The 23,944-nt window shown below is 44.1% G+C and overlaps 1 protein-coding gene across 2 annotated transcripts in view; it reads right to left on the bottom strand.

Moving 5' to 3' along the window:
- The window catches only part of NAB1 (NGFI-A binding protein 1), a 324,965-nt gene that overhangs the window by 137,243 nt on the left and 163,778 nt on the right, over positions 1-23,944 (bottom strand). For both annotated transcript variants that reach the window (XM_044075187.1, XM_044075188.1), the window contains exon 4: positions 3,181-3,232. In XM_044075187.1, the coding sequence (XP_043931122.1) occupies positions 3,181-3,232 (52 nt within the window). The remainder of the gene's footprint in view (positions 1-3,180; positions 3,233-23,944) is intronic.

Raw genomic sequence — 23,944 nt, 5'->3', positions numbered from 1 at the left:
CAGCATTTTCCTGTGCTGTATCTGCTGCTTCTACTATCTGTAAAGCTCTTCCATTATGGCTTTACTACACCTACCCGACTCTCCCTAGCATAGCTTAAGCAGGGTTTTACTACACCTACCCCCGACTCAAGCTTAGCTTAAATTAAGGTTTACTACACCTACCCGACTCTCCCTAGCATAGCTTAAGCAGGGTTTTACTACACCTACCCCCGACTCAAGCGTAGCTTAAATTAAGGTTTACTACACCTACCCGACTATCCCTAGCATAGCTTAAGCAGGGTTTTACTACACCTACCCCCGACTCAAGCTTAGCTTAAATTAAGGTTTACTACACCTACCCGACTATCCGACTCAAGATGCTAGCTTAAAAATTGGTTTTACCCGACTCTCCCTAGCATAGCTTAAGCAGGGTTTTACTACACCTACCCCCGACTCAAGCTTAGCTTAAATTCAGGTTTACTACACCTACCTGACTCTCCCTAGCATAGCTGAAGGAGGGTATAGGAGGTTGCCATCAGTGGTGTCTTGTCTGCATGACTCACTATTCCTAAAAAAGCCACATAGAAATGGAAATGCTGCTCTTTAATTACATTGTCACAGCTGACAGTAGCTTAAACTCAAATCAAATTCAGTCTGAGTGACACAAACTTACTTATCATCAAATGAATCAAAGCGATGCAATGGCTCTCAAATTGAAACAAACTTTTCAATTAGAAAGAAACTGATTGGTATAAATTCACTGTCTTTCCAAACAGCCCGAGATGAAAGAAAAAGACTCTGCTATTCCGTAGCTCAGTTGGCGTGCAATAAACAAAAAAAATTCTCGCACATCAGCTGTTTTCATTTGTCCCAGTATAACTGCTTTCAGATAATCAACCCAGCGTTAGCGAGATGAAAAAGACTTGTACATTTGTTTAAAAATAAGCCAAAAGAGCAAACCTAAATGGCAAACCAGGGTTTGTTCAGTTAAAATGAAACAACCAAAGGAAAAATGCATTATATGTTACTGCGCCCAAAGCGGCTGAAATAAGAAAGTCCAGAAGCCAAAAAGACCGGCTTGGCGATGGTGACGAAAGCTTGTTCCAGACAAAAGCACAATGAGATAAACTCATATATTAAACCAGGGTCTGTTCAGACAAATAAAGGGCTCAATAATACAAAATAAAATAAATTTGTGGATCCGTTGACAAATAGTGGTAAAGCTTTCGCCAGCAATTGCTTTCAAACCAACAAGTGGCAAGAAATAAATAAAGACAATTTGCGATAAAATACCGCTGTTTGTCAGCGAATCAATAAGACGGATTTTGACACGATAATAAAATAAAATAAATTGATATAAAATGCTATGGTTATCATTGGCGTGGCGGCCTTGTTCTGCGCAATCTCTTTCTTTAAGTTGCGTTCAATGTTAACCATATCGCGAAGATTAACTGCCTTCATTGTCGCAATTTCAGTTGCGTATAATGAGCACTTTGCTTTGTGGTAATCATTTAAACACTATCAGTATAGCGTTCTGGCATTATGCTGAAGCCTGATTGTATCAAATGAAAACGGCTGATAACATTTAAATTTGCTTTTCTTATTACCGCGAGTGACCACACAATATGAGAAAATGTCATCTCGCTATTTAGGTGAATAATAATTCAACTGGTTTTGCTTCGATTTCAGTTGACCAACCCTGACGGAACTAACTGCTGCGCTTTCGTATCGGCGCTGGCTGATAATTTGCACAATCACGGCAGCATAACAGTAACTCAAAATACAAATTATAACTTTATTCAAATTGAAAAGCCAATTTTCACAATACATTATCGCGGTATTTTAATAATCAATAATAAAGGCTAAGTATAACTTTACTCTTCATTAATACTGTTCTTCTATAGTTGGTGTGATTTCCGGCAAAGTGTTTTGGCTGGTTTGTTTTATTTTTATCTTGTGTTACTTATCATCAAGCTTCATCTGCTGTTTGTGTTGCACTGTATAGCTTCCATATGATTTGCCTAGGAATGATAATTAGATCTTCATTTACTTACTGGTACTCCCCTGCAGGACTGTACCCAGTGGCTCCTCTGTCTTTGACTAGCTGCCCATTCATTCTAGCAGAATGACAGGCCAGGTACTCCCAGGTTAGGTGAGAGACATCAGTTCATTTATTTGTACCCAGGAAGCCTCACAGTCCAAAATTACCTAGTGAGAGCAGACATTAGGAAGTGAGACAACTTTCTGGTGCTTGCAGTGGTCCGCTCTGTTCATGTGGTAGTATCTCGCACTCCACTAATTGGCTGTTCCAAGCCCATGGCCACTTCCTCCTGAGCGGAAGCATATATTATCACATGCTAGTTTCCCCAAATTACTTAGCATAAATGCATTATGATAACATCAACTTGTAACTTCAATGAGTGAACAGCTACCGGTCCAGCTAAGTATCAACTGTGTGGCGACACACACACACACACACACACACACACACACACACACACACACACACACACACACACACACACACACACACACACAAACACTGTGTGTTTAATAGATTCGAGTAAACGAGTGCTGTTCACAGAAGTGTAGTGAAGGTGGGATGAAGGGGGCCTCTACCCCAAGCTTAATTTGTTAAGGGGCATGATTAGCAGATCACATTTTTTTGCAATTTTTCTTTCCTTTCTGCAAGTAAATGTGGGGAACAGACTGTGAGGTGTTTAGGACTTGGGTACTCCTCAAAGAAGAAGTGCCAGATCATAAAAGTGACCTTTTTTCTCTTATGTCATGAGTGGGAGATTAGGGTGTTAGGACTTGGTGCTTCTCCTCAGGAAGGCAGGAGCACCAGATTGCAGAAGAGACCTTCTCTTTTGTTAATAGTGTTTTGGGGTACTATGATCAGGAAGCGGCACTAGGTGCCAAATGAAGCAGCTAATGGTCTGGCTGTGCATATAAGTAAATCGAATGTGTGTTATGATTCTTGACTTCTTTTTGTGACTGTGTAGAATTTTAAAATTGTGACTATATTTTTTTAATTTCATTTCAGTGCACTATTTCTGTAGAGATTTTTGCTCTGGCCCTCCACTGAAAATAGGTTCTGCCCAACTGGAACTTTACAAACAAAAAGTCTAAAAACAAACACAAACAACATTTTGCAATCGTCAGTATTTCTACATAAAAAATAATGGTTTAGAGAGTTACCTCTGTCTTTATTCTTTTAGGAGATGGCTCATCTCTTTCACCACATCTTGATCTAGGAACAGAACAGAAGGGTGTGAGTACAATTTGCTACTGAATGAGTTGAAAATACTAAAATGAGGTAATTTTAATGACATTCTTCAAGACATATTTTACCCTATCAGATGCAAGTCTCTCCCCCACATGTACTTTACTTAAACAGAAAAGCTCTGAGGTAACTGCAACACTTTAATCTTACAGAAAAATAAATACAGTTTGTATTTTTTGTGATCTCCGAGTGAAAGAGCTGTTACCAGCAAAATTGTCCTTTCCCACTTTTTGGTCATCTACATTAGATTATATTCATTTTCTCCTCCAGAACTGACCTACTTCCTTCACAAACATACTCACCACTGCATGTTAGATGCATAACCTAATTGCTTCAGTGGGCACTAGTCCACTTCAGACCGCTTTTAACAATTCTAATGTTTTAGATACTCAGTGAGCCGCGGTGGTTCAGCGGTTAGCGTTGTCGCCTCACAGCAAGAGGTTCTCCCATTTGATTCTCGGCTGGAGCGCCTTCTGTGTGGCGTTTGTATGTCCTCTCCATGGTCGAGTGATGTTTAAAGACATGCAGGTAGGTGTGTGCGTGAATGGGTGTGCCTTCTTTGAAGGCTGAGAGTCGGGCTGGCAACTCGGCACCGTAAAAAATCCACTGCTAATCATTAGCGGACTGGAGATCTGCTGTGGCGACCCATAACTGGGAAAAGCCGAAAGATAGACTGAGGAATGTTAAATTTGGTTAAAATCTATACACGCAGAACAGTAAAGATGCGGATTCCTAAGATACTCAAGGTGCTGCTAACCAAACTAAACTAGCAGAAAACGTTATTCCTAGGCATCTCCAGTCACACATTTTGTCCCAGATGCTTTTGGTCACCTACTGTATGCACACTACATACAAATATGGCCCCCTTCTACCTTTTCATCACACATAACATCTGTGGGATAGAACCTTCATTCTTTTCATCATCCATTAAAAATCTGGTTTTCCTTGAAAAAGCTCTGGGCTTTATAAAACTGGAACTGTTGCACAACAGTGACAGCACAAGAAGTGACTTCAGTTACAAATCCTGGTAAGGAGGATGTAGCTAAGACTACATCAACAAAAAGAAAGCATATGACTTTTTTTTTTTTTTAATTTGTCCCACTCATACTCTGGCATATCAGCCCCCCTCCCCACCAAATGCATCTTTCTAAGAGCGTGCACATTCAGAAAACAGGAAAAACTCTTAATAGGGAAGGATATGATCACAATTTTGTTTTCAAAGGCAACTTATTTTACCTCATGTTATTTTTTTGTACCTCAAAAAGACTAACCACTACATCAGTTCTGACTGGGCTGCAGCAGTGTTTTGTCCACAGCAGAGATATGAGTCTACACCAAGATAAGTCAGGTCATCAAGAAAATGCAGGTGAAAAATTGTCCAGTCAGAACACTATCTTCTTCAGGGTTTGTGGCTACTGTGTGTTGCTTTCACACACATTACATGCACTACCACAGTTTATTTTAATAACAGAAGTCTAGCAAAAGGCACAAAATATACATATGATTACATGGGGGGAGGGGATATATTCAATTACAACTAAGCAATCATTAATGAAAATGTATTTTGCTTAAAATCCAACTGGTGTCAAAGCCACCCTTGTCCTAGTATAAATCCTTATATCTACTAAAATGTTATCATAAGCAACTGTAAACGAATATTCGAGTGCATATTTAACAAGGGGAAATATACATCCATATTATATACTGGAACATAAAGCTACAAGAATGCTGCAGCAACAGAATGCGATCCAAAGTCCCTTTGCATAAATTATTGGTATTTCACCATGTCAAGCCACTGATCAAATAAAGTAAGATGCTGTCCGGTTCGATTCTCAGCTAGAGCATCTTCTGCGTGGAGACATGCGTGAATGGGCGTACTTTCGTTGAAGGTTGTGTGTCAAAACTGGTAACTCGGCACGTAAAAATTAACTACCAATCATTAGCAGACTGGAGTTCCGCTGTGGCAACCCCTAACCGGAAAAAGCTGAAAGACACAACAACAACTGAAGGCTCACAATGGTTAGTGAAAATGTAATCCAACAGCCCTCAGGCAAACTGTTTCCACCAAGGCCTTGAAGTGATGCTGCCAACCAACATAATGCATTCCAGGGCTTTTGTCACTGTCCCCACAGTGGGATTATTGACAAACTCGTACAGCCCATACACTGCTCACTGAACTGGTAACTGGCTGTCTGAAAGAATGCACACTGTTAACGTCCGGGGTATTTACTCTAGAGAGAAAAAGGTTCCCAGTGGTGTCCCACAGAGTTCTCTCTATCTGGAGTCCCCTCCTCTTTGGAAAGTTTTTTTGTGACACAAAAGCCAAAAAGGGATTATCGCTGTCCAAGTTTGCAGTGACTGCACAGAGAAGCACAGAACGAGTTTTGGTTCAGCACTGACAAAGAGTGACATTTCCAGGCTCAGCTCGGGGTTTACAACCATATACAAAGGATATAAGGTAATACAAGAAGCTGGTTACACAGTAATTTACTTCAAGAAAACTAATAGAATCAAAGATACAAAAGCAGTTGTATAATTAATCAGTGTAAGGTTGGCAACAGACTGTTAAACTTCTTACAACAGGAGAACATAGAGTAGTAAAGGCATTCATACTGCATAATGAACACAGTGTATTACAAAACAAACTCTAGTAAAGGATTAGAATTTTGTACTACATAATGAACCTTTTACAAAACTATGAAAACTAGTACAAGCACACTGTTTTACACTGAGATATATACATCAGGAAAGGGAGGGTAATAGGGGAAGGATTTCCGGATGTAATGTTAGGACAGGAAATTGGAGCTGCTGAAAGTTGTGTGAGGAAGGTTTTAGGGGAATGAAAGTACAGTTGTGTAAAATCTTACCATAATGGTAGATGCCCTTGCTTCCACCGCTGCACTACTCCTTACTAATGGGATTCCCTGCCATGAAGCCCTCCGTCTGGCCAGTTTACAAAAGTCTACCATTGCTTTAAGGTATGTTGAACGTCACCTGCACCCTCCCTGCATAAGGTAGGGCATAAAGGTGATGTTCAGGCATTCCATCCTCAGAACAGACTGCCCTAGTAGGAACTGCAGTCCAAGGAAAATCAAAGAGAATCTGCACAGCGAGGAAGGGAAAAAGACCAGGGGGATGGAAGGAGGGAGTGAATACTGCAGCCGTGAAGGCAAGGACCTCTACCGTTATGGTAAGATTTTACACAACTATACTATTTCCTTACATGCACCTCTGCAGTACTCCTTACTAATGGGAGAGTGCAAAAGCTCAAGATGAAACCTGGGAGGAGGAAGCAGCAGAGCCCCCCAAGAAGCCACAAAGAATGGCAGCAGCAAAACCAGCTCTGGCTCTGGAGATACCATCCAGCTGGTAATGTTTGGTAAAGGTATGCACAGAAGTCCGGGTAGCAGCTTCTAGAATAGAATTAGCATTGAAGACTTTGAAAAAAGCACAAGAAGAAGCCACAGCTCTAGTGGAAAGAGCCTTAATAGAAGAAGGAAGACTCTCGCCATGAAAAGTGTAAAAGCTACAGCTCTAGTGGAAAGAGCCTCAACAGAAGGAAGGCTCTCACCATGAAAAGTGTAACAAAACGAAATAGCCTTAGAAATCCAAGTGGAAATAGTTTGCTTGGAAATGGCCAAACCTAAAGACCTAGGATGAAAGGAAACAACTGTTCAGAATTCCTAACAGCTTTAGTTTTATCCAAATAAAATATAAGCTGTCTATGCACATCTAAAGTATGTAGCGCACTCTCACTGTCAAGACTGCTGAGAGGGAAAAAGGTAGGCAAATTAATAGATTGATTAAGTGACAACTCATTAACCACCTTGGGCATAAAAGAAGGATTAGTACGCAGACACACCCTGTCCTCATGAAATATCAAAAAAAGTGGACAAGCCATAAAGGCTTGCAACTCAGACACCCATTTGACAGAAGTAACTGCCAACAAAAGAACTGTCTTCCAAGAACCATGCTCCAAGGAAGCTGACGCAGCAGGCTCAATAGGAGCCTGAGTCAACTTTTCCAGAACAAAATTAAGATCCCAGGGAAGGGGAACAGGCTTCCTTGGAGGTCTAATATTAAGGACAGCTTTAAGAAACTGTGTAGCCTCAAATCTAGAAGCTAACGAGGGAAATAAAGGCAGACAAGCAGAAAGAGCTGATAAGTGTGCCTTAATAGAAGCATAGGCCAAACCAGCATCGAGCAACTCACACAAAAGAGAACTAAAGGAACATCCACAGTAAGTGGGTCCAGAGAAAGACACCAAATAGAAAACCTCTTTCATTTAGACAAGTAGAATTTCCTAGTAATAGGTTTCCTGGCCTCCTGCAGGACCTGCAGCACATCCTCAGAAAAAAAGGTGTCTACGAGGAATCAAACCCTATCACACGCAATGTCAGTTGAAATGTGAAGAGGTGGGGATGGATGAGAGACCCCTCGTCTTGTGTGAGGAGATCCACCCTGTAAGGTAACTTGTGATGATTGCCCCTGGCAATATGCAGAAGTAGAGGGAACCAGTGCTGTCGCTGCCAAAAGGGAGTCACCAGCAAGATTTTGGGAGCATCCCATTGAATCTTGAACAGGACTCTCGGAATGAGAGGAAGGGGAGGGAATGCATAAAGAAACATCCCCTTCCAAGAAAATGAGACGGCATCCACCTTCCAGACCAGAAGACTTGGGACTCTGGCATAAAACAGAGGAAGTTGTCTGTTCAAAGGGGAGGCAAAGAGATCTACTTGAGGAGTAGCTCACTGGTGAACAATGTCCAGAAACACATCCCAGTGAAGCATCCATTCGTGGGATTGAATGAAGGACCTGCTGAGATTGTCTGCCACAATGTTCCGATCTGAAGGAATGTAACCTCCCTGAAGAGTCACACAATATTGGACAGCCAGATCCCATACCAGAAGTGACAGCTGGCAAAGACCGTAGGATCTGGTACACCCCCCCCCCGTTTGTTGATATACCACATGACTGTGGTACTGTCCGTGAATACCCTGAAAAGCCCTGCAGGGAAGAGAAGATGAAAGACCTGAAGAGCCAGCATAAGAGCCCTCATCTCTTTGATGTTTATGTGCTCCTTCTGCTGATGAGGCAACCGCACTCCCTGAACCTCCAGGGAGTCAAACGTTGCTCCCCATCCCGCATCTGAAGCGTCTGTGAACAGATCCTGAGAAGGAAGTGGAGGCTGAAATTGGAGCCCTGGATTCAGAGGCAACTGCTGAATTCACCACAGAAGTTCGACCTTGAGACATGGGAGAAGAGGAACAGGAAAGTCTAGAGAATGAGAATGCTGAAACCACACCAACTTCAGAAACCACTGGAACTTCCTCATGTGGAGTATGGCCAGAGGAAGCATTGGAATGGTGGAAGTCATGAACCCCAGAGCTGTCACAAACTCCCTGGCTGAAATGGAGGCCAGGGGAAGAAGAGTTTGAAAGAAAAAAATGAAAGTTAATGCCTTTGGATAAGGCAGGGATGCCAGCATTGGCACAGTTTGAAACCTGCAACCCAGAAAGACAGGATCCTGAGAAGGAGTCAGGGAAGACTTGTTGAAGTTTACTGTGAACCCCAGGCTCTGAAGAACAGAAATGGCAAAATGAAGATTTTGCAAAAGAACCTCTGGAGAAGACTCCTGAATCAGGTCGTCCAAATAAGGAAAGATTTGGATCCCCTGAAGCCTGCAAAATGCAATCACGGGAGCGAGGCATTTGGTGAACACCCTTGGGGCAGTAGAAAGGCCAAAGGGCAAAGCATGGAACTGAAAATGCGAGGAAGCAACAGAGAAATGGAAAAATCTCCTGAAAACAGGATGGATTGGAACATGGAGATAAGCATCCTTGAGGTCCAGAGACACCAAAAAGGCCTGAGGGAGCAAGAGAGGAAAAAGGGACTGAAGGGACAATATCCGAAAGGAAGGCACCTTCAGAAAGGTGTTCAGATGGGAGAGGTCTAGAATAGGTCTCCAAGTACCTTCTTTTCTGGGCACTAGAAACATTCCTGAATAAAACCCTTTCCACCTTTGGGACACAGGCACTTCTTGAATAGTACCCTGAGACAAGAGGTCACGAAGAAACTCTGGGAAAAAAGGAATCTGTTCCCGAAGAGGCTGAGGAATGCCCATAAAAGCAGGAAGGGAAATCCATTAGTAACTGTATTTAGAGCACAACCTAGAGCGGTTTACTGAATTTCCTGTTTGCACTTATTTTTAAAATTGTTTTTTACTCAAAACTTGCATTTTATCTGTCTTTGGCCTAGCACTCTTGTGTGGGGTCATTTACTGCACTGTTATAACTTGTTGATACTTGTGAACCTCTGCTATCTCTGAAAAAACAAACAAAAAAAATCTTGCTTTTTTCCCACTTTTCTGAGATTTAAAAAAGTTCAGTTACAGGCTTGCTGTTCTTGAACTGTTTGTAAGTTTCTGTGAGGCCATTTTTTTGCTTGGGCTAAAGGGAAGTCTCTCTGTTGATCAGTGGCAGTGACAAACATTGAGCAGCCTGCCTGCCCCTGTGGGAGTGGTTACTGACTTGAAACTGTAGTTTTATTGGCCATTTTGGGTCAATTCCAAAACTCCTTCATCTTCCTCTCTCAAAACCCTGTTTTGCACGGTTTTGCGCGGTTTTGTGCATAGCGCAACAGCGGGCAGCGCCGCCTAATTGGGTTTAAACTATTCCTGGCTCCACAAAGTCTGCTCTTCACTTTTTCCCTTAGAACTGCTCTATCTTTCAATTTAAACACCATATTCTCATTCTAAGGCCCTTCACTGGTCCAATTAAGTAATCCTACAAGTTAGCACTATTAAACCATAAGCACTACTTACTCTTATACTCTCTACGATTACCCTGTCCTCTATTGGTCCGTCTTAAATTCAGTTTCCCTATATTACTTTAGCATGTCCAAAGGTCAGACAATAGTTTCCTCTCCAGTCCAGCTGGTGAATCTGGGAATTTTGAGGCAATGTTACAACTGTCTCATGTACATGGACAACCCTCTCCTCCTCCAAACAGGTTCAAATATATGTGAGAGATGCAACTATTTAGCCAAACTGGAGGCTGAGCTCTCTCATCTCAAAACTGGTGTAAACAGTCAGGAGGAGAAGGTAACCTCACACAACACAATTCCAGTATCACATAGTCCCACCACATCAGCGAACCAAACACATAAATACACAAAACATACTGAGGCTCTAAATAAAAATCTACCTAAGCAACAGAGACCTCCAAAGCAGACATCCAAGCAAACGCTACCTCAAAACAAAACAGACACAACACATAACCCACAAAATCAGTGTGCCAAGCAGCCACAGCCCTTAAGGCTGAATAACACACCTGATACTCTTGTAATAGGTGACTCTATTGTCAGATACACTGACGTCCCGCTAACCAGGCTGAATAAAGGGAAGGTCACGGTGAGCTGCCTGTCGGGTGCTAGGATCCGCCACATAACACAAGCACTCAGGTCACTCCAAAGCAAATACAAATATGACTCAGTCATTGTACATGCTGGTGTGAATGACCTGAGACGTACCTCCCTGGACTACATGAAAAGAGACATAGAGGAGCTCTCTGATCATGTAGCCCAGGCTGGTATGACCCTGACCTTGAGAAGCATCTTACCCTCACCTAGAATGATGCCACAGTACAAAGACAAAATGATCGATTTTAACAATTGGCTAAAATTTTGGTGTCATTCAAAGGGGATCTAGTGTCTGTCAGCCTGGGATGACATGCTTTCGACAAGCCACGTTGCTTCGCTAGGGACGGCTTGCACCTGTCACCACTGGGCTTTGGATATTGGCAAAGGCTCTTGCCACCCCATAGTGCCTTTTTAGGCAAGGCTCAAAAGTCAAACCCACCCCATAGACAGCACAAGGAACAAGAAACTAAGGGTAATGCTGCTAAACGCCAGAAGTCTTAACCTCAAGATGCATGCACTCAAGCTCTCCTCAGTATGGAGAACATCGATATCTGTGCAGTGACAGAAACCTGGTTCATGGCTCCAGAGAGCACCCTAGCACTACCAGGCTATTCCTCATATCATGCTTTTCGCCCCAAAACCCAGACCAAACCACAAAAGGAGGGGAGTTTCCATATTTATCAAGGATATCCACACCTCCAGGTTAGTGGCATTGCAAGTATCGGAGACCATTCATGTGCAACTAACAGTGGGCAAGACTGCTTTTCAGTTTATAGCATCCTACAGACCACCCTCTCAAAGTCAGGAATCCCACTCGGCTTTCCTGAAAACATTGGAGAACATGAAGATCTCTCCAAACACCATTATATTGGGCGACTTCAACTACCCAAACATTGACTGGGAGCACTACTCAAGCCCCAGCACCTTAGCCCAAAGGTTCCTGGAAATTATAAACTCAAATGCTATGGAACAACTAGTCACCACTCCCACAAGAGGGGACAACATACTAGACCTGATCATTACCAACATGGGGACTCTATGCTCCACACCAGAAGTATATCCCTCATTGGTAAGATCAGACCATAAATTAATTTCACTGGATGTCCACATCCCGACCCCACCTCCAGCCCAGAAAACCACAGTGAAAAACTTCTCAAAACCGAAGTGGAATCCCTCAAGGCCCCAGGGCCAGTGGAAACTACGGCCCAAACTGCAGAATCCTATATAAATGCATTCTACGCATGGATCATGCTATCCCAAACAAAACCAAGACCCAATCATCCAAAGGCAGGCGTCCAGTCTGGTGGACCCCTGCCATAAATAAACTGTACAACAGAAGGAGGAAGCTACTACATGATAGAGCAAAATCCCTAATAGGGAAGGCATCTCTGATCAGTACTAGCAAAAAATTACGATCCCTCATAAAATCCTCCAAGGCCAGCTTCGAGAGAAAAATTGCACAGGACACCAAAGACAATCATAAGGCTTTTTTCAGTTATGTTAGAAACCTGGGATGCAACTCCCAGATGTGTTCTGAGTTGATTCTAAACAACAAAAAATACACTGAACCCACAGACATCGCCAATATCCTGGCAGACAGGTTCAGTGCAAACTTCCCCACCCCCTCCCCCCCAAAAGAGCAAGTATCTATCCCGGCAGAGGGCTGCCTCCCAGACATCTTTGATGCTCAGGTGAAGGCTGCCCTCTCCAAAGCAAAAAACACTGCTTCCATGGGACCAGATGGCGTCCCAGGTTGCGTCCTACATGAACTCCAAGAGGAACTAATCCCTCAAATAAAACAGCTATACAATCTCAGCCTTACTACAGGATATGTGCCCACAGAATGGTGTACAGCAACTGTGGTCCCACTCCACAAAGGTGGAGCCTCTACGGACCCTGGAAACTATCGCCCCATAAGCCTGACTACCTTAGTCTGCAAGGCTATGGAGAGGATCATCATGGATCTCATAAACAAAGACATTGGGGACCTACAGACACTAGATCCTACCCAGTTCGGCTTTGTCAAGGGCAGATCCTGCCTTTTGAACCTGGTTGACTTCTTCGAAACAGTCACCAAAGCCATAGATGAAGGGAAGGTAGTCCACACAGCCTATCTGGACCTTGCAAAGGCATTTGACACAATACCCCACTTGGGCATCATAGATAAGCTATCCAGCTTAAATATAAACCCCTATGTCACAAGATAGGTCGCAAACTGGCTCCAAGACAGAACCCACAGAGTGAGAGTTGCTGGAGCCATGCCAGACTTGAAACCGGTCACAAGTGGCGTCCCACAGGGTTCTGTCCTGGGACCACTCTTGTTCGATATATACTTTTCCGAGGTACAGGCAAACATGGGAGGACTATGGCTCACCAAGTTCGCAGATGACTGCAAACTGGGCGCCATAATCAACTCTCCAGACACAAACATCCTTCAAAAAGGTCTCACAGAGACAGATAACTAGTGCCAGTGCCATGGTTTAAAGCTAAATGCCAAAAAATGTATAGTCATACCCTTTGGCAAAAACAATGTGCCCACAAATTACCACATAGGCAGAAACCCATTAAGTACAGAGAAAGTTATTAGGGACCTGGGGACCCAAGTTGATAGCAATCTCTCCTTTGAAAACCACATTGCCAAAGTGGTTAGAAAGACCTTCTACATAGCCCACCTCATCACGAAGGGTTTCACATCTAGATCAAGAGAGGTAATCGTGCCCCTTTATTCATCCCTCATCAGGCCCATCATAGAATACAATGCCCCTTTTGGGATGTACCTTACCCAACACCTGCAGCAATTAGAAAGACCCCAAAAGTATCTCACCAAGAGGATCAAGGGTCTCAAACAGATGCCATATGCTGCTCGGTTAAAAACTCCAGCTCTACTCAGTTGCATACCACCTACTTCGAGGCGATCTATGCCTGACATACAAAGCTATGTCAAATCCAGAATTAATGGACATGCTCCACCTCAGTAAATCTAAATCCCTTAGAGCCACATGCTCGAGGGACTTGAACCTCAGCTCAGAAATAAATAGAACTTGCTGGAGGGACAGGTTCATAACCCAGAGGCTCCCTTCGCTCTGGAATAGAATTCCAGTTCATGTGAGGCAGAGCACCTCACTGAATCTCTTCAAGAAGAATCTTGATAGGTGGATGGGGGATCGTATGTTTGTCCCAGGGATTACTTCCGTGTCACTATTAGACAGAGGCACAGTAAACTAAACCTTAAAAAGGGCACAGTATACTCAAATCAAGGGGTGGCGTAAGCCATACACCATCAGGCTAGGCTTATAATTGCCCCAGGGCAGATAGCCTAGTATGAACCTATGAACCTATGAAATACCCTTGACGTATGATTGACAAAATTCAAGAATCCTGGGTGACCCGGAGCCAAACAGGAAGAGAAAGGAGAAGAGACTGAGGAATGTGGCTGAGAATGGGTAGATAGTCAGATAGTACCTGGTGTGTCAGGAAAGGAAGGCTTAAGAATCCCTGTAGTCTGAGTGGCCTTAGCAGGTCGAGTCCGTTTACTACCCTTTTTACCCTGAGAAGGAGGGTGAGACTGCCTACAAACAAAGGCTGGCTTAGAAGGGTAGTTCTGTTGAAATTTAGGCACAGGAGAAACAAAGATATGTTTAAGCTCCTGTAAAGCCTTCCCCTTGTCCTGAAGAGACTTAAATAAACCAGCAGCCACTTCACCAAACAAAAGAGTATTATCCAGAGGAGCATCCAGCAACTTATCCTTAATATCATCAGGCAAAGGTTGAAGCTGAAGCCATGAATATTTCCTCAGAACCGAACCAGAAGCATCAGCCCTTGAAGAGGCATCTGCACCATCATAACTATATTTGATAGAATGACGAACTACCTGAGAGGAAGTCCCAAGCAAGGACAGAGCAGAAGACTTAACCTCAGAGTCTGGAAGATCAGAAAGAACCTGATAGGTCTGAGAAAGAAGAGCCAAGACATACCTAGAAATATGGGTCTGATAATTAATAGCCCTAAAATCCAGGGTAGAGGAAGTATAAACTTTCTTCCCCAAGCATATCTATGGTCCTACTGTCCTTGTCAGAAGGCAATAACTTGGACGAAGGAAGCAATTGAGATTCTTTATCACAGGTTACAGACACCACACAGGAGTCAGCAGCAGGACATTTAAACAAAAAGGAACAATCTTCAGGTACCCTGTAAAACCTACCAGACATGCTGAGAGCAGGGGGCAGAGAACCCGGCGCTTTAGAGACATTGGAAAAAAAACATCCAATAAAGCAAGCAAGACAGGAGGAATGGCCACAAGTTTAGGAGATTCTATTTGCAGTAACTCATAGTACCTCTTATGGATTTCCGAAACCTGGGCACAATCCCACTTAAAAAAGTACATAATCCCAGAGATGGTGTCCCCAAAGAAAATTTCCTCAGAGATATTATCAAGAGTATGAGAATCCTCCTCTTCAGACCTGTAGTCTAAAGGAAAAGGAATGTGGGCAGAATAAGCAAGGGAGTCATCATCAGAACCCACCTCAGAAGAACGGAATTCTTTGGTCCTTTTAGGGGAAGAGGCAGATCAAGGAGGAGCAGGAACTGAAACCCCTTGAGGAGGCCGCAACAACAGTAAAGTATTAAATAACCCCTGAGTAAAGGCATGCCACTCACTTTGTGGATTCCTAGGAGCAGAAGAGACATGGTTTGTTTTCTGTTTTGTCTTCAAAGGGACAGCAGTCCTAGAAACCTGAGAAGGCTCGGACTCAGGAATGCATTCCACAACTGCAGTAGGAACCTCTTTCCTAAAGAGAAACTGTGGAACCCCATTAGACCCCTCAGAAACAGTCAACCATGGTTCCCTCTGAACACACAAAAAGTACAGTTTTGTACCTACCATAAATGTAGATGTCCGAGAGGTATGCATCTGCAGTCCTAACAAATGGGTTGTCCTGCCTCAAGCAGCCCGTCGGTCGGCCGGATTCCAAAGTCTAGGTCTGGCCTCGGCTGATGTCGCATTTCACCCGACGTCATAGCTGCAGTTCAGCGGGTATAAAGGCATCAGCCGATGCCATTTTCCTCAGTGTTTCTTGCCCCAGATGCCAGGAGCCCTCTAGGAAGGCTAAATTTGGATAAATGCAAATGTTTCCAAACAACAGAGAGCAAATAGAAATAAACATGTATATACATATATACAAACAAATACACCATAATAGATTCCCCCAGCTAGCTACAAGATGGGCAAATACCCTAGGAGTACCACAGAGGGAAGGAGGGTGGGTAATCCTGACTGCAGATGCATACCTCTCGGACATCTACATTTATGGTAGGTACAAAACTGTACTATGTCCTTCAAGGATGCATCGGCAGTCCTAACAAATGGGTAGAATACCATAGCCAAACTGGGGGAGGAGGTACTAACAGGATTATGGTGTAGTTAAGATCCCTTGCAAAACAGCAGTGGCAAAACCTGCTCGGGATCTGGAGTATAAGGGTAGATTATAATGCTTGGCAAATGTATGCACGGAGCTCCAAGTAGCAGCCTCTAAAATGTGTTTGGTAGCTACTCCTCGTAAAAAAGCTGTAGTAGTGGCTGTAGCCCTTGTGGAGTGAGGTCTGATGTTTTCTGGAGTTGTCTTTCCATGATAAGAGTAACAAAATCTAATGCAATTTCCTATCCATTTTGAGATTGTCTGTTTTGAAATTGCTTTTCCTTCCATTCCTGTTGCATATGCTACCAGAAGCTGGTCAATTTTTCTATTGTTCTTGGTTCTGTACAGGTAGTAGCGCAATTGCCTATGCACATCCAAGGTATGTAGTAGTCTTTCCCCCCTGTTCTGTGGGTTGGGGAAGAATGTAGGTAGGTGGATTGCTTGGTTTAAAGATACCCTGGAGACCACCTTTGGCATAAAAGTAGGATTAGTTCTCATGGACACTCTATCCTGATGGAAGATAAGGAAGGGCTGTACTGCCATTAATGCCTGTAATTCAGAAACCCTTCTTGCTGAAGTGATTGCAAGCAGGAAAGCAGTTTTCCATGATAGGTACTGTAATTCTGCTGTTGCTGCTGGTTCAAAAGTGTCAACTTTTCTAGCACAAAGTTCAAGTCCCATGTAGGCAATGGTGGCTTCCTTGGTGGCTTTACATTTTTAATTCCTCTCAGAAACTGCCTGAGTAGAGGATGAGAGAAGACTGGAGGATCCATGTTGTATTCTGCTGAAATAGCTGACGCATGAATCTTAATGGAAGAGTAGGACAGGCCATTGTGGAAAAGCTCTGCTAAGTATTCCAAGAGGTTAGCTATGTTTACCAGTGATACATTTTCTCCTTTTGCTGCACTCCAAATGAGATATCTTTTCCATTTTGCTGAATAAGTTTTCCTTGTTGAGGGTCTGCGAGCCTCCAAGATAATGTCTTTAACCCTTTGAGATAAATCTGGGTTATTATGTCTTATGCAATGTTCCAAGCAGCCAGCTGCAGTGTTTTCAAGTTTGGATGCAGTGTTTTGAAGTTTTTCTGTGTTAGCAGTAAAGGAACTAGGGGTAGAGGCCATGCGTGTTCCCGAGACATACTCCTCAGTAATGGATACCAATGCTGCCTCGGCCAGTCTGGAGCTATCAGGATGATCCTTGGGTGGTCTTCTTTGATCTTCAATAGCACCTTGTGCATCAAAGGAAGAGGTGGGAATGCATATGCTGTCAGGTTTTCCCAACTGAAAGACAGGGAGTCCACCTTCCAAGCAAGTGGGTGGTATGTCCTTGTGCAGAATTTTTTCAATTGGTGGTTGTGTGGGGATGCGAATAAGTCTATTTCTGGTAGTCCCCATTTCCTTGTAATGGATTTGAAGATGTCTGGATGCAGCATCCATTCGTGGGCATCCGTGGTAGTTCTGCTTAAGATGTCTGCTAAGATATTTTCTTTTCCTGGCACAAATATTGCCTGGGGCTGAATGTTGAGGCTCGGGGCCACATTCCAGAGGTCCATTGCCATCCGGCATAGAGGATATGAATGTGTGCCTCCCTGTTTGTTGATATACCACATAACTGTGGTGTTGTCCGTCCTTATCAGCAATTGACCCTGTTGAAGAAACGGTCTGAATGTCTGAATTGCCAGTTTTACTGCCAGCATCTCTTTTTGATTTATGTGTAGGTTCAGCTGGTCTTGAGTCCATAAGCCTTGTATGCACCTGTCCAGCATGTGTGCCCCCCAACCGAGGTCTGAGGCGTCCGTGGTGATAGTCTGGCTTGGTTGAGGGCTGTAGAACGGCAGTCCTTTGTTCAATTGACAGGCCTGAGCCCACCATCGGAATTCTTGCTTCAGGCATGGAATTATTGGAATTTGGGTTTCCAGGCTGTGCTTGTGCTGAGACCATAAATTCCTTAGGTACCATTGCAACTTCCTCATGTGTAGTCTGGCATGTGGAATCAATATTATGCAGGATGCCATATAACCCAGGGCTTGCAGGACTTTCCTTGCTGTAAGCTGGTTCTGCGTTGTTAATGCCATGAAATAGAGTGGAAGGTGCTTCTGCTTTTCTGCTGTGAGGGATGCCATTTGATTTGATGTGTCCAGTTCTGCACCCAAGAAAGTTATCCTTTGGGATGGTATCAGCCTTGACTTTTGTATATTGACTGTGTATCCCAGGGCTTGCAGTAGATGAATGACCTTTTTCAAATCTTTTGTTAATTTGATTTTGTTGTCCGCTTGTAACAGGCAGTCGTCCAGGTAAGGGTAAATATGAATTCCCTGAATCCTGCAATGAGCAATTACTGATGCCAGGCATTTCGTGAATACTCTGGGCGCAGTAGATAAGCCAAAAGGCAATGCTGAGAATTGATAATGCTCTGATCCTGCAAGAAATCTGAGGTATCTTCTGCAGTTTGGTCGTATGGGGACGTGCAGGTATGCCTCCTTGAGATCTAGAGTTACCAGCCAAGACTCCTTGCCCAGCATGGGAAGAAGCTGCTGTAGGGTCAGCATCCTGAATTTTGGAACAATGAGATATGTGTTCAGAGCGGACAAGTCGAGTATAGGTCTCCATTGGTTTTCCTTTCTTGGCACCAGGAAAAGTCTGGAGTAAAATCCTTGCCCTTGTTCCATAGATGGTACCTTTTCTATAGCTCTCATCCTTATTAAGTGGTCTATTTGTTCTACAGCGTTTGTCCTTTGATTTGGAGGTAGGTTTGGCATTCCTCTCTTCCTTGGTAGAGTATGGAAGTGAAACCTGTAACCTTTGTCTATTGTCTGTAAAATCCATTTGTCTCCTGTAATGTAATGCCAATTTACTGAAAATAAGGCTAGCTTTCCACCTAAGGGTGCTTCTAGTTGTTCCCTGGTAGGCGGTTTCAGAGCCAAGTCACTGTGATTGTCCTGTGGAAGTGGTAGTGGCTGGATCTGTGGCAGTACTTCGCTGGTTGTTAGGCTGCCACTGACGTCCCCTGTAGGCACCTCTGGATTGACCTCTGCCTCTTGGGCCTATTCCTGCCTCTCTGTGCTCTGGTGGTGTCTGGAAAGGACCAATTCTTGGAAGGCCAGTTCCTACTAAACCTTGGAGGCTGGACCTGTAAGAAATCCTTGACTTTCTGGACAGATTTTGCTTTCTCTTCCACCTTCTTCAGCACTTGCTGTGCGGGGGAGCCAAACAAATTGTGTTTATCCATGGGAGCATCTAGGAGCTTTGATTTTACATGGTCAGGTAAGGACTGCTCTTTTAACCATGCATGCCTTCTGATCACTGTACCAGTCATAGCTGATCTAAAGGAAGCCTCCAGTGCATCATAGCCGCATTTTAAGGAATGATTACTGACCTGCTGAATGTTATGTACCATTTCCTGAAGAGACTTTCGGTCTAAAGGTTCAGGCGAGGACAGTTTTTTAGTTAACTGGTCTAACATAAATTCCTGATACTGAATCATGTGGAATTGACAGTTTAAGGCCCTAGCCGAAAGAGTAGCAGAAGTATAAACTTTTTTACCCCATCTCTAAGGCCCTAGATTCCCTTTCAGAGGGGAGGGGGTTTTTGGCAGAGGTAGCTGCTACAGCCTTGGGGCCCTGCAAAATAGTTTCAGGATCTGCAAAAGGAGCCTTATACAAGTGATAATGTGTGTCCGGAACCCTGTAGTATCTGTCGGGCTTAGCAGGGGCCGGAGGAAGTGTATCAGGAGCAGTACAAGCATCATTAAATGCATCATCCACAACTGTAAGTACTGGAGGAATGGCTAAAGGCCTATGCTGTGGCAAATGCAAAAAGGTCCTAAGCCTTTTCCTAGAGTTTGAAAAATCCTGACCCTGCCATTGAAATTGTTCCCTCATAGCATGCAAGGTTTCCCCAAAAGAAAATTCCTCAGGAGGAGAGGCAGAAGGAATGGAGTCTTCTGCATCAGAGTCCTCATATGGAGAATAAGGGCCTTCTGGAGGGTTTGTATTTTCTGAATCATCAGAGGAGTAATCTGTAGAAACTGGCTTAGGGGGCTCTGTTCTAGGCCTCTTCTCTGGAGGGAGGTGAGAGGCCCTGTCAGGGTGAGGCTGGGATCCCCTGATCAAAGAAATGAGATCCTCTGCTAGACTAAGCATTTGAGTACTAGAACTAGGCCTGTGAGAGGGGGCTTTAGCAGGCACTGTCTTGGTTGATTTTGCTGCTTTAGCCCTGGCAAAAGCCTTAATTGACATGGATGCCTAGCAGCTCCACGTGCAGGAGTAGATACATCTAAGGGGATAGTATCTGATAAATCCTGAGAAACTGTAAGAGCTGGTGGATTTTCCGTAGCAGATTCAGCCATGCTGGAAGAGGCCTCGGTAGAAGGAGGCATGCCTGAGAAGGAAGAACCGGACTCGGTTTCAGCGAAACCGAGACACTTAACCGGTTTCGCCGAAACCGCGGACCGTAAGTGTCGGTCCTTTTCCTTACGCTTTTTAGCTAAATGTGAAGTCGGAGTCTCCGACGGCATGATATAAGCAAAAGCGGAGCCGAAAAACTCCTCTGCAAACTCCGACCGACGTCTAAGTGTCCGTCGGTTGAAGGAAGCACAGGCTAGGCAAGCTGCTACGTCGTGGTCTGGGCCTAAACAAGGTAGGCAGTAAGAGTGGAAATCTTTATGAGGTATTTGTTTCCCACAAGTTAAACAGTTATTCACTTTTTCTGACATCGGCTGAGGCAAGAAAGAGTCCCCAACGGGGTACTTAGCTTTTTAGAAGTCTTCGGTAATAATCTCTGGTTCTGACCGACCAGCACTTGCGAACAGCTTCTGCTTCGGGCGCCACGCGGCAAGAAAGACTGAGGAAAATGGCGTCGGCTGATGCCTTTATACCCGCTGAACTGCAGCTATGACGTCGGGTGAAGTGCGACATCAGCCGAGGCCAGACCCAGACTTTGGAATCCGGCCGACCGAAGGGCTGCCTGAGGCAGGACAACCCATTTGTTAGGACTGCAGATGCATCCTTGAAGGACATCAGATGCCTGCAAAGCCAAGTCGGACATGCTGCCTACCAGATCCTCACCGGCCTCCAACCCAGACGCGGTAGAAGAATCTGACAAAACAACTAGGTGAGCCTCAAGGTGCAAAATAACTTCAGGAGAAACACCTGGCAGAGGCTGGACAGCAGAATATTCCAGCCTTACCTTATGCACCTTCTTCCCAGACTACTGACCCTTGGGGAAGGAAGTTCCATCCATAGTACCCACAGCAAGAAGCTTAAGTCGCTGGTTCTCAAGGCACAAGGAAAGGCAAGAAAGCCTACTACCAAGAGTTTTAGGGACAAACGCCTGCCAAATTGAACAAGACATATAGTCGTGAGCAGCACCAAGGCAAAAAAGACACATTGTAACGGTCTTTATGTGGAATCAGTCTCCCAACACTGGTATTTACCCTTTCTGGATGACATTAACCCCAAACTGCACTAAACAAACAGAAAACGTAATAAAAAACCCAAATGGGTACTTATCTGCATCTGTGAGGACTCCAGGAAACAGGAGTAAGCAGAGAAAAGCCAATAAACAGAAAAACGGTAAAAAAAAAAGAAATGGATGTATGCAACATACCGGTGCTAAAAAGAGCATTCGGACTGGTGGCAAAAAAGTTCTAAGTATGGTACACCTGAACGTCACCTTTATGTCCTATCCTACACAAGGATTTAGCAGGTGACGTTCAGCGTACCTTAAACTAATGGTAAACCTTTCTAAACTGGCCGGATGGAGGGCTTCACGGCAGAGAATCCCATTAGCAAGGAATACTGCAGCAGTGAATGTTAAGGACATCTACTGTGTCCAAGAAGTAGAGGAGGCAGAATGGGAAGTGTATGAAGAGAAGCTTTGTGATATGTGTCGCAGTGAATTTGTTAGAGCTGTGTTTATTGTTCGAGTAGCCCAGGCATGACAGGAGGAAGGACTTAGCTTGGCAGAATTTGTGTGTAAGAAGTTATGGGAGAAGTTTTGCTGTATCTGTAATGTGCTGGGGTGTGAGGCTGCTGCAGTACATTCAATACTCTAATATGGGGAGTAACGAAGGCTAGTGGACCTCAAAAAGTGGCAGCAACAAAAGTGCAGGGAGTGCTGCTGAAGTATGATGTAGAACACATTAAGTGGCGGTGCTGGGACTAAAGCAAAGGCACTGCATTAGCTCAACAAGGCGTGCTTCAGCTCTTTATGGTAACTAATGATCAGCTGTAATGATTTAATATCTTCCAAGATGGTCTCCTAAACATTGGGGGCCAGGACAGACACAGTATGCTCTGTGAACTTCAAGTTGGATAGTGGACTGATAAGGGGAGTAGTCTGAGAAAGGGATCCTAGATTATAAAGACACAGACCTCTTTCTGGAATTCTCTGAGCAAAGAAAGCAAAGCTTTCTTTCCATACCAGTTTATATAACAGGACACTCAAAAGGAAGGAAGCTCTTTGTGGTATGAGAAGCCATTTGGCTTTTGTAAGGGTAAGACAGGGGCGTTCCCTTTTAAGGGAAAGGCTAAAGAAAGTACAGCTGTGTACACTTACCATAAATGTAGATGTTTGAGTGTACTCACTGCTGCAGTCATCACATATGGGTCATCTGCCTGCAGTTAGCCCTCAGTTGGCCTGAACAGCAGAGTCTTGGGATTTCTGCATCGGATGCAGTCGCCTCTTCCATGATGTCAGGTCGTCAGGGGTATAAAACATGCAGCCGATGCCATTACATCAGTTTTTCTTGCCCTAGATGTTAGGAGCCCCCAAAATAGGAAGCTATTACATGGTGTGGAACACCTCCAGTAAAAAGTAAAGACCCCTGTCATAAAGGATGGCCATAAAGAGGATAGGAAAAAAGGATAGAGAAAGCCAGAGGGCTGGAGGGAGGGAAACCAGGCCTGCAACAGTGAATACACTCAAACATCTATACTTATGGAAAGTGTCCACAACTGTACTATGTTCTTTGTGTTTCACAATTGCAGTCATTACACTTGGGTTGATTCCCAAAGCTGAGGAAAGGTGGAGGCAGTCAAGAAGTGTTGGGGCTGGCTAGCAGGCCTTGTAAGACTGCTGTAGCAAATCCAGCTCTGGATTTAGAAAAAATAGGTAAGTGGTAATGCTTGGTGAAGGTGTGTACAGAACTCCAGGTTGCAGCTTCCAGGATGTCCCTTGTGGGGAACCCCCTGAGAAATGCTGTAGAGGTTGAAGTAGCTTGAGTGGAATGAGTTCTGATCCCCAGAGGGGTAGGTTTTCCACGGTGCTTGTAGCAGAAATAGATGCAGTGTGCTATCCACTTGGAAATGGTTTGCTTCGAAATGGCCTTGCCCTCTGCCCCTGTAGCAAAGCTAACTAGTAGCTGGTCAGATTTTCTGAAAGGCTTAGTCCTGTCAAGGTAGAACCTGAGCTGTCTGTGCACGTCCAAGGAGTGCAAGATCCTTCCCCCTCTACTCTGAGGATTAGGGAAAAGGTTGGCAAATGGATGGACTGGTTTAAAGCCACACTGGATACCACCTTGGGCATAAAGGAAGGGTTAGTCCTGAGGGAAACCCTGTCAGCATGGAAAATAATGAAGGGCTCCACCACCATAAGTGCCTGTAACTCAGACACTCTTCTTGCTGAAGTAATAGCTAGAAGTAAGGCTGTTTTCCAAGAGATGAATTTTAACTCTGCTGAAGCAGCAGGTTCAAAAGGTGGAAGTGTGAGCTTTTCCAGTACAAAGTTAAGGTCCCAGGCTGAGGTGGGAGCTCTTCTAGGTGGCCTTAAATTGTTAGCTCCTCTCAGAAACTGCTTGATGAGAAGGTGAGAAAAGGGAGGAGGCTCAGTATTAGAATGAGCTGAGA

Source organism: Protopterus annectens, chromosome 6.part0, assembly GCF_019279795.1.
Source record: "Protopterus annectens isolate FY-2018-M chromosome 6.part0, PAN1.0, whole genome shotgun sequence".
Taxonomy (NCBI): Eukaryota; Metazoa; Chordata; order Ceratodontiformes; family Protopteridae; genus Protopterus; species Protopterus annectens.
This window is presented reverse-complemented; position numbering and strand designations above follow the sequence as displayed.